The sequence below is a fragment of the Rhinoderma darwinii genome, chromosome 7 (assembly GCF_050947455.1).
Source record: "Rhinoderma darwinii isolate aRhiDar2 chromosome 7, aRhiDar2.hap1, whole genome shotgun sequence".
Lineage (NCBI taxonomy): Eukaryota > Metazoa > Chordata > Amphibia > Anura > Rhinodermatidae > Rhinoderma > Rhinoderma darwinii.
The window spans coordinates 26,397,384-26,407,976 of NC_134693.1; the positions used below are offsets into that span (position 1 = coordinate 26,397,384).

A 10,593-nucleotide genomic window follows, 5' to 3' on the forward strand; every position below is an offset into this window, starting at 1 on the left:
ATATACTGACAGGTTGTATCACACTGTATGCTGTCCTGGATAATCCCTTGAGGGCTGTCCACAACACAATTTTTGGTCTACGTTTGACGTAAACGCTGGGAAAAGCTTATGATGTATAGGAGGCTGTGACCGTTTCCTTAGGCCAGGTTTACATGAGCGTGTGCGTTTTGCGCACGCAAAAAACGCTGCGTTTTGCGTGCGCAAAAGGCACTTAACAGCTGCGTGTGTCAGCCCCGTATGATGCACGGCTGCGTGATTTTCGCGCAGCCGCCATCATTATGACACTCCGTCTGGATGTTTGTAAACGGAAAAGCACGTCGTGTTTTTCTGTTTGCAAACATACTTTTGACTGCTGTTGCGAAGTGCTTCCGTGTGACATGTGTGGTTTTCAATCACCCAGTTATGACTGTTGGAAGGCGGGAAGGAAAAAGAGTAAAATGAAAAAAAAAACTCAAAATTGGCTGTGTCATTAAGGGATTAATATTAGTGCAAAAAAATCAATAACTTCATGTGCAAACGCTCAACTCTAAAACATAAAAGTATAAACAAGTTAATTATTTTTTCTAATAACTACATTTTAAATTATATTGTGTACGTGTGCCCCCTAGTGGTCTGGGCAAGAAAAAAAAATTATGAACATTCACAATGTATTCAGGCATTGTAAAATAAAGCAAATCTTTAATATATCTTCATTACACTTAGGCCTCATTTACACGAGCGTAATATACGCGTGTGCGACGCGCGTGCTTTTCACGCGTGTCGTACGCACCTATATTACTCTATGGGGCAGTGCAGACAATGCGTGAATTTTGCGCAGCGCGAGTGCGTTGCGTAAAACTCACGACATGTTCTATAATCGTGCGTTTTTCGCGCATCACGCACCCATTGAAGTCAATGGGTGCGTGAAAACCACGAAGGTCGCACGGAAGCACTTCCGTGCGAACTGCGTGATTCGCGCAAGAGCTGTCAAACTGAATGTAAACAGAAAAGCACCACGTGCTTTTTGTTTACAAACATCCGAACGGAGTGTCTTAGAGATGAGCGAACCGAACTTTACCGGGTTCGTCCGAACTCGTTTTGACCGAACCCGGCAGGAGACAGTCACTGTGCAGGGTGCTGAAAGAGTTAAACTGGTTCAGCACCCTGGACAGTGACTTCCGATCCCAATATACGTGAACGTGTAAAAAAAAAAAAAAAGTTCTGACTTACCGATAACTCCCGGCTTCTTCCTCCAGTCTGACCTCCCGGGATGACAATTCAGTCCAAGTGACAGCTGCAGCCAATCACAAGCCAAGCACAGGCTGCAGCGGTCACATGGACTGCCGCGTCATCCAGGGAGGTGGGGCCAGATGTCAAGAGAGGCGCGTCACCAAGGACGCGTCACCAAGGCAACGGCCGGGAAGTTCTCGGTAAGTACGAACCTCTTTTTTTTTTTAAACAGGTTACTCGATATGGTGATCGGAATGCACTGTCGAGGGTGCTGAAAGAGTTACTGCCGATCAGTTAACTCTTTCAGCACCCTGGACAGTGACTGACATCGACTAGCCTCATCTCTATGATGGCGGCTGCGCGAAAATCAAGCAGCCGCGCATCATACACTGATGACACACGGAGCTGTCAAGTGCCTTTTGCGCATGCAAAACGCTGCGTTTTTTGCGTGCGCAAAACGCACACGCTCGTGTAAATGAGGCCTTATAAAAACTATGAAACACTTTCACGTATTACAAGATTTAAATAAAACAAAAAAAATACTTTAGTATCCTCCCTCATTTCTACCAGATAAGTGTCCAACTTGAACTTAAAGAGGTAAACCCCTATTTTGTAAGGAAGCAGCATGTTCGGCTTCTGTCCCAACGTAACCCCTTTAAATATAAAAGGACCAGCTGCAATAGATCCCATAACTGTCCAAAATCAAACTTGCAGAATTGAAAAACCCAGAAACAGACTGGACTCACAAACAAGAGGTACGTCTCATATCTGAATACAACATAGTACAAATGAGAAGGAAACAGACGTGCGTGGTGTTTAAATTATTTTATTACATGATATTGTCTTTGTTGGTAGAAAAACCTAATATCTGACAGAATAGCTGAAATTCTTCTATCCTGTTGCGCTTTACACCCCAAAGGTAATTTCTGGTGCCTCCTTTTGTTTTTGGTGGAGGTCCTTGGCACGATTTTTTAAAGTTTCTGCCTTGCCATCATCTTTCTTAACCCCATCCCCAAGTTTGTACATTCGGCTGGCATTCGCGCACGCCCATACATGTCCCAGCTCACAGGCCTTCTCAGAAAAGTGCAAAGCCCGAGTCATATCCTTGGGAAATCCAGGTGATCCCTCCAAGTACATTGTACTTAGGTTGAAGCAACTTGGTGCAAATTTACTGTCACAAGCCTTAGTATAATAATCTCTGGCTACACGAACATCGGGTTTCCCATCATTTATGCGACCGTCTTGTACCAACAGTGCAACGTTATGGCAGGAATCAATGGATTTCTTCCCTCCCTTAAGACATGATTTCAGGAAGTAGTTATATGCAGCTTTTAGATCGACTGGAAGTCCTCCTGCAAAATGGAAAAAACACACACGTTATAATGGTTTTCCCTGCCTTAACTCCTTGCAGACCGTGCTGTAAAAGGGAGTCCCTGGGAGCAAGAGGGAGTTTAAAGGAATTTTTCTCCAAATAAATCATCAAGCCTAATATAACTAAAATTTACCCAATGGAAATATTGGTGCCGTTACAATTGGCGCCCGATATGTAAATTAGCCCCTGTACGGTCAGAGACGTATCTGTACATGGAAAGAGCAGGGAAGCGTGATAGCCAGAGCTCTGACAGCGTCCATTCAGTTTCAGGCAGTCAGTGCGGCTTCTACTGTGTGATCTCTCTGATGCGTGTGTGCGCGCGCTCGTGCTCTCTCCACCTCTCACGAGAGCGCACAGGAGACCGCAGGGGAGCGCGTGCACGCAGCAGAGATCACACAACAGAAGCCACTGACACTGTCCGCAGCTGATTGGACAGTGTCAGAGCTCTGACTATCACGCCCCCCTGCTCTTTCCATGTACAAATACGCCCGAGAGGACAGGGGCTAACTTACATATCGGGCGCCAATTAATGGCACCGATATTTCCAGAACGGCTTAGTCTACACAGTCAATTCAAAGTGCTCCAATGTCTGTGCAGCAGCACCTAGAAGATAATTCGGTTTCCATACTGTACCTTAAATTTCACTAAGGTTTTGTCTTAGGGATTCGTAGAGAATCAATGAGAGAGGAAAAAAAACTAGAGTGGCATATGTATTAGAGCATTGCTTTTTGGAGAGAACAGGCTGCCTTATGGCATTGTGTGTCTAGGGGTCCATAATATAGATCCATAGGCATTCTGTGTGCAGCCATACAGGGTCCGGGCTCACCAATGCTGTGTGCAAGTTGTAATATACAGTACCCCATGACGTAACATAGAATATCACCTCAAACATACAGTACCCCATGACGTAACATAGAATATCACCATAAATTACTTGAAGGTCTTCCAAATAATAAGATAAGATGAGCGGTACTTTCTTCAGAATACCTTACTATAAATTAAAGCTTCAGCCATATCCATCAAACCTAGCGCATACACACCTTTCCCAGTTATATGATAAGCCCCCAGCTTGAAGCAGCTCTCACTATGATCATTCTGTTCACAGTTATTCTTCAGTACTTTTGCTGTAGCTTCAAAGTTTTTTCTTATATTCTCTAAATACTCTGCTAACCGATGACATCCTGGAAAATGAGAGGGACACAGATATCCGTAAAAACTCATATAGAGGTAACAATGGCGTAAAACGTCTCTAATCAAACAGCACAATCCTGCCGGTGGATTTACAACATAGTTAATAGCGTGCAGCTCTATGGAAAAATAAGAGACACATTAATGACAAAGCTCTTTAATGGCTCAATATGGTTAATATGTTGTAAAAGATTTAGGAGTACAAATAGACACCAAGTTGGCCCCCAGTTATATCTCCGGACCCTTTTAAAAACATATACAGCTGGAAAAAAAAACACCAAAAAAAAAAAACATATATACAGCTGGTCCGCAAAGAACTTTATTTGCAGTCTACAGCTGCAGGAGAGAGGCGGCTGTCAGAGGCGACAGGACTCCCCATACAGAAAGCAGAGATGACTTATTACCATCCTACTCTAAGACCTCATGCACACGACCGTATTGGTTTTACAGTCCACAAAAGCAGAGACCTGTTGCGGTCCAAAAAAACTTTTGTTGTGCATCAGGATTCACAACAAAAAAAACAAAACAGACTTGTCCTGAGTTCTTGCGGTGCGGATTCGTGGCCCCAGAACAGATCCGTGAAAACCACGGTTGCGTGCAGGTTGCCGTAGAAATGAATGGGTCCACAGTTTATTCGAAAAAATGCAAAACCGGTCGTGTGCACAAGGCCTTACTGATCGCTGAATACACTGCGTTTAATGAGCGCTGTGTACACAGTCATGACGCTTCCTCATGATGCTCAAGTCCAGGCAATTACATGATCGCTTGGAACCTGCAGGAGTTGCTGGGTGATAGCAGATCCGGGTCAGCTCCTCAGTGTCTCGGGTGACTGTATTTCTCCTGTCAATGGGGCTAAAAAGGACAGCCCCAGATTCAAAGGGAAAAAACACACACACATACATATATATTTTTTTTTATTTATGACAAAGTGCAAAAAAGCTACTAGCCGCACCCCTGACAACCTGAAACTACATATCCCAAATAATAACAATAAAAATGCCTGTAACGGAAAAAGGGAACACATTTCAAAACATATTTCAGTGACACTTAAAAATATGAATATAAGAATGACAGAAGAATAAAGCTCTATGTATCACAGAAAAGAAACACAAAAATTATAGTCAAATGAAAAAAAAAAGTTACAGTTTTCAAACCCACATGTACTAAAATTAAATAAAACGAAAATGTGTCTGGTCATGAAAGGGAGAGAACGGCCCGGTCTTGAACTGGTTAATAGGTCTCCCAGGGTCATGACCTACGTTGGAAAGTCCATACTAGGACAAGTACATAGATACGGTCAGAAAACAATTCTGTCTGTGCTCACAGAGACCCTAGATCTATCCATACACACATTATAGCCATCCATCGCCCGTACACAGGAGAGCATATAGCAGAAGACCTCTGGCTGGGAGACTACAGGTGCTTGCTGAGGCTTGTAGTACCCCACATATCCTAGAGAGGTCTGTAAGCAGGGACAGATACACGAACTGCTGCTCCACCCGCACATACTCATCGGTATTTAACTGACCCAGCGGTAACTCTCACCATCCGCATCCTTCTCTCTGTAGCACTGATAGGAGTACTCCGTCCCCAGGTTGTCCAAAAACTCCTTCACTTCCTCCTCATTCTTAAAATCCACCAGACCAGCCATAGCGAACACATGTACCGGTCACATTGACCTTCAGGCCCCGCCCACTGCAGACAACCCGGAAGTAAGCGTTCCCATGATAACAGACCCACGCCAAAGCTGGCGCTCCGTAATGACGTCAGACCTGCTCATAAAGTTGTAATAAAGGGTAAAAAAAAAAGTGATGTAAGGAATGACAGGATATTTTAGTGTTTATGAGCTGATGTTCTGTATTTAGTACGTTCCACCCCTCCCCTACATACTATATACTTACCTCAGTTCCTCTACATATACCATACACTTACTTCACCTCCCCTACATACCATACACTTACTTCACCTCCCCTACATACCATACACTTACCTCACCTCCCCTACATACCATACACTTACCTCACCTCCCCTACATACTATACACTTACCTCACCTCCCCTACATACCATACACTTACCTCACCTCCCCTACATACCATACACTTACCTCACCTCCCCTACATACCATACACTTACTTCACCTCCCCTACATACCATACACTTACCTCACCTCCCCTACATACCATACACTTACCTCACCTCCCCTACATACTATACACTTACCTCACCTCCCCTACATACCATACACTTACCTCACCTCCCCTACATACCATACACTTACCTCACCTCCCCTACATACTATACACTTACCTCACCTCCCCTACATACTATACACTTACCTCACCTCCCCTACATACCATACACTGACCTCACCTCCCCTACATACCATACACTTACCTCACCTCCCCTACATACCATACACTTACCTCACCTCCCCTACATACTATACACTTATCTCACCTCCCCCACATACCATACACTTATCTCACCTCCCCCACATACCATACACTTACCTCACCTCCCCTACATACTATACACTTACCTCACCTCCCCTACATACCATACACTTACCTCACCTCCCCTACATACCATACACTTACCTCACCTCCCCTACATACCATACACTTACCTCACCTCCCCTACATACTATACACTTACCTCACCTCCCCCTACATACTATACACTTACCTCACCTCCCCCTACATACTATACACTTACCTCACCTCCCCTACATACTATACACTTACCTTACCTCACCTCCCCTACATACCATACACTTATCTCACCTCCCCCACATACCATACACTTATCTCACCTCCCCCACATACTATACACTTACCTCACCTCCCCTACATATTATACACTTACCTCACCTCCCCTACATACCATACACTTACCTTACCTCCCCTACATACCATACACTTACCTCACCTCCCCTACATACCATACACTTACCTTACCTACCCTACATACCATACACTTACCTTACCTACCCTACATACCATACACTTACCTTACCTACCCTACATACCATACACTTACTTCACCTCCCCTACATACCATACACTTACCTCACCTACCCTACATACTATACACTTACCTCACCTCCCCTACATACTATACACTTACCTCACCTCCCCTACATACTATACACTTACCTTACCTCACCTCCCCTACATACCATACACTTATCTCACCTCCCCCACATACTATACACTTACCTTACCTCACCTCCCCTACATACCATACACTTACCTCACCTCCCCTACATACTATACACTTACCTTACCTCACCTCCCCTACATACCATACACTTACCTCACCTCCCCTACATACTATACACTTACCCCACCTCCCCCACATACTATACACTTACCTCACCTCCCCCTACATACTATACACTTACCTCACCTCCCCTACATACTATACACTTACCTCACCTCCCCTACATAATATACACTTACCTCACCTCCCCTACATACTATACACTTACCTCACCTCCCCTACATAATATACACTTACCTCACCTCCCCCTACATACTATACACTTACCCCACCTCCCCCACATACTATACACTGACCTCACCTCCCCCTACATACTATACACTTACCTCACCTCCCCTAAATATTATACACTTACCTCACCTCCCCCACATACTATACAATTACCTCACCTCCCCCACATACTATACACTTACCTTACCTCCCCTACATACTATACACTTACCTCACCTCCCCCTAAATACTATACACTTACCCCACCTCCCCTACATACTATACACTTACCTCACCTCCTGCTCCTCTACATACCATACACATACCTCACCTCCTCTACATACCATACACATACCTCACCTCCTCTACATACTATACACTTACCTTACCTCCCCCTACATACTATACACTTACCTCACCTCCCCTACATACCATACACTTACCTCACCTCCCCCACATACTATACACTTACCTCACCTCCCCCTACATACTATACACTTACCTCACCTCCCCTACATACTATACACACCTCACCTCCTGCTCCTCTACATACCATACACTTACCTCACCTCCCCTACATACTATACACTTACCTCACCTCCCCTACATACTATACACTTACCTCACTTCCCCCTCATACTATACACTTATCTCACCTCCCCTACATACTATACACTTACCTCACTTCCCCCTCATACTATACACTTATCTCACCTCCCCGACATACTATACACTTACCTCACCTCCTCTAGATACTATACACTTACCTCACCTCCTCCTACATACTATACACTTACTTCACCTCCCCTACATACTATACACTTACCTCACCTCCCCTACATACCATACACTTACCTCACCTCCCCTACATACTATACACTTACCTCACCTCCCCCACATACTATACACTTATCTCACCTCCCCGACATACTATACACTTACCTCACCTCCCCTACATACTATAGACTTACCTCACCTCCCCCACATACTATACACCTATCTCACCTCCCCGACATACTATGACGCTAGGAGCCCGTCTCCCCGCAGTGTGTTCGGTCCGTGAAATGCGGCCGACACACGGGCCGTATATCACGGACCGAACACGCTCGTGTGAATCCGGCCTTAGGCTTCATACACACGACCGTGCCTGTAAATACGACCCGGGCACGGTAAGACTACCAAAATACAACGTGCATACATTTCATGAATGGGTAAAGTGCATCAAAAAGACAAACAAGAAAGAAAGCCATGCAATATATGCGTATATCCTACCAAACAAGTAAATGGATGAAGGCACAGCGATCTAAACAAACTGAGTGCAATTGCACCAAATTGGAATTGATAGTCAAAAAGCCCAAACTAGTAGGGTATGTTCACACGGCAGCGTCCGTTACGGCTGAAATTACGGGGCTGTTTTCAGGAGAAAACAGCTCCGTCATTTCAGCCGTCATGCTATGTTGAGGCGCTTTTTCGCTGCGTCAATTACGGACGTAAATGGAGCTGGTTTTCCATGGAGTCAATGGAAAACGGCTCCATTTAACGCCTGAAGAAGTGACAGCCACTTCTTTGACGCGGGTGTCTATTTACCCACCGTCTTTTGACAGCGACGCGTACATTTACGCCTCGTGGGAACAGACCAACTTAACACCCATTGCTTTCAATGGGCAGATGTTTGCCGACGCTATCGAGCTGGATTTTCGGACGTAAATCGAGGCGGAAAACGCCCGAATTACGTCCGTAAATAAGCCGTGTGAACATACCCGTAGGATGGCTTCATAAGTTGGAATGGCTCACCTAGGTAATGATCAGGAAAATGTGATCAGCAGAACGCGTGTTTCTCATCAGTATTCCTACTTTATCCATTCATGAAGTGATGCACATTGTGTTTTGCTAGTCTTTTTATTATGCAGTTTAGATTATGTGATTCATGATTCATGTACATACTTGCTGTATTACTACAGTTTGGAATACTGATCGGCTCTATTTTGTTCTATATCCTTACAGTTCTATATATTTTTTTCATTTTTTATATATGTTTAATAAAAGGTACATTTTATATTTATACTGGTGTGATTAGGTTCATATGACTCCTGTTAGGTCGAGTATTAGTTTAATTTTGTTATTGAGGTTACTGTTAATAGAGACACTCTAGTGTTATCAATGGGGACTATCTGGTATTATCTATGGGGACACTCTAGTATTATCTATGGGGACACGCTGGTATTATCTATGGGGACACTCTGGTATTATCTATGGGACACTCTGGTATTATCTATGGGGACACTCTGGTATTATCTATGGGGACTCTCTAGTATTATCTATGGGGACTATCTGGTATTATCTATGGGACACTCTGGTATTATCTATGGGGACTCTCTGGTATTATCTATGGGACACTCTGGTATTATCTATGGGGACTATCTTGTATTATCTATGGGGACACTCTAGTATTATCTATGGGGACACGCTGGTATTATCTATGGGGACACGCTGGTATTATCTATGGGGACACTCTGGTATTATCTATGGGACACCCTAGTATTATCTATGGGGATACTATGGTATTATCTATGGGACACTCTAGTATTATCTATGGGGACACGCTGGTATTATCTATGGGGACACTCTGGTATTATCTATGGGACACCCTAGTATTATCTATGGGACACCCTAGTATTATCTATGGGGATACTATGGTATTATCTATGGGACACTCTGGTATTATCTATGGGACACTCTGGTATTATCTATGGGGACTATCTGGTATTATCTATGGGGACTATCTGGTATTATCTATGGGACACTCTGGTATTATCTATGGGACACTCTGGTATTAACTATGGGGACTCTCTAGTATTATCTATGGGGACTATCTGGTATTATCTATGGGGACTCTCTAGTATTATCTATGGGGACTATCTGGTATTATCTATGGGACTCTCTGGTATTATCTATGGGGACACTCTAGTGTTATCCATGGGGACTATCTGGTATTATCTATGGGGACACTCTAGTATTATCTATGGGGACACGCTGGTATTATCTATGGGGACACTCTGGTATTATCTATGGGACACCCTAGTATTATCTATGGGACACTCTGGTATTATCTATGGGGATACTATGGTATTATCTATGGGACACTCTGGTATTATCTATGGGACACTCTGGTATTATCTATGGGGATACTATGGTATTATCTATGGGACACTCTGGTATTATCTATGGGGACACTCTAGTATTATCTATGGGCACACTCTGGTATTATCTATGGGGACACTAGTATTATCCATGGGACACTGGTATTATCTATGGAGACACTAGTATTAT

At 43.9% G+C, this 10,593-nt stretch overlaps 1 protein-coding gene across 1 annotated transcript; it reads right to left on the reverse strand.

Annotated features, from left to right (window-relative positions):
- Nucleotides 1-2,025: 2,025 nt before the first annotated feature.
- Nucleotides 2,026-5,573, reverse strand: COA7 (cytochrome c oxidase assembly factor 7). Its single transcript, XM_075832137.1, has 3 exons — nucleotides 5,315-5,573; nucleotides 3,622-3,762; nucleotides 2,026-2,561 (listed from the first exon to the last, which is right to left on the reverse strand). The coding sequence occupies exons 1-3, from the start codon at nucleotides 5,418-5,420 to the stop codon at nucleotides 2,116-2,118; spliced, it is 693 nt and encodes a 230-aa protein (XP_075688252.1). The 5' UTR covers nucleotides 5,421-5,573; the 3' UTR covers nucleotides 2,026-2,115.
- Between the last annotated feature and the right edge of the window lie 5,020 nt (nucleotides 5,574-10,593).

Bases quoted from the DNA above. Each gene is read 5' to 3' on its own strand.
- COA7 (XM_075832137.1), bottom strand. From the start codon at position 5,420: ATGGCTGGTCTGGTGGATTTTAAGAATGAGGAGGAAGTGAAGGAGTTT. The intron at 3,763-5,314 runs GTGAGAGTTACC...CTCATTTTCCAG, and splicing joins CAGAGAGAAGGATGCGGATG to GATGTCATCGGTTAGCAGAG. The intron at 2,562-3,621 runs GTGTGTATGCGC...TCCATTTTGCAG, and splicing joins TTATCATATAACTGGGAAAG to GAGGACTTCCAGTCGATCTA.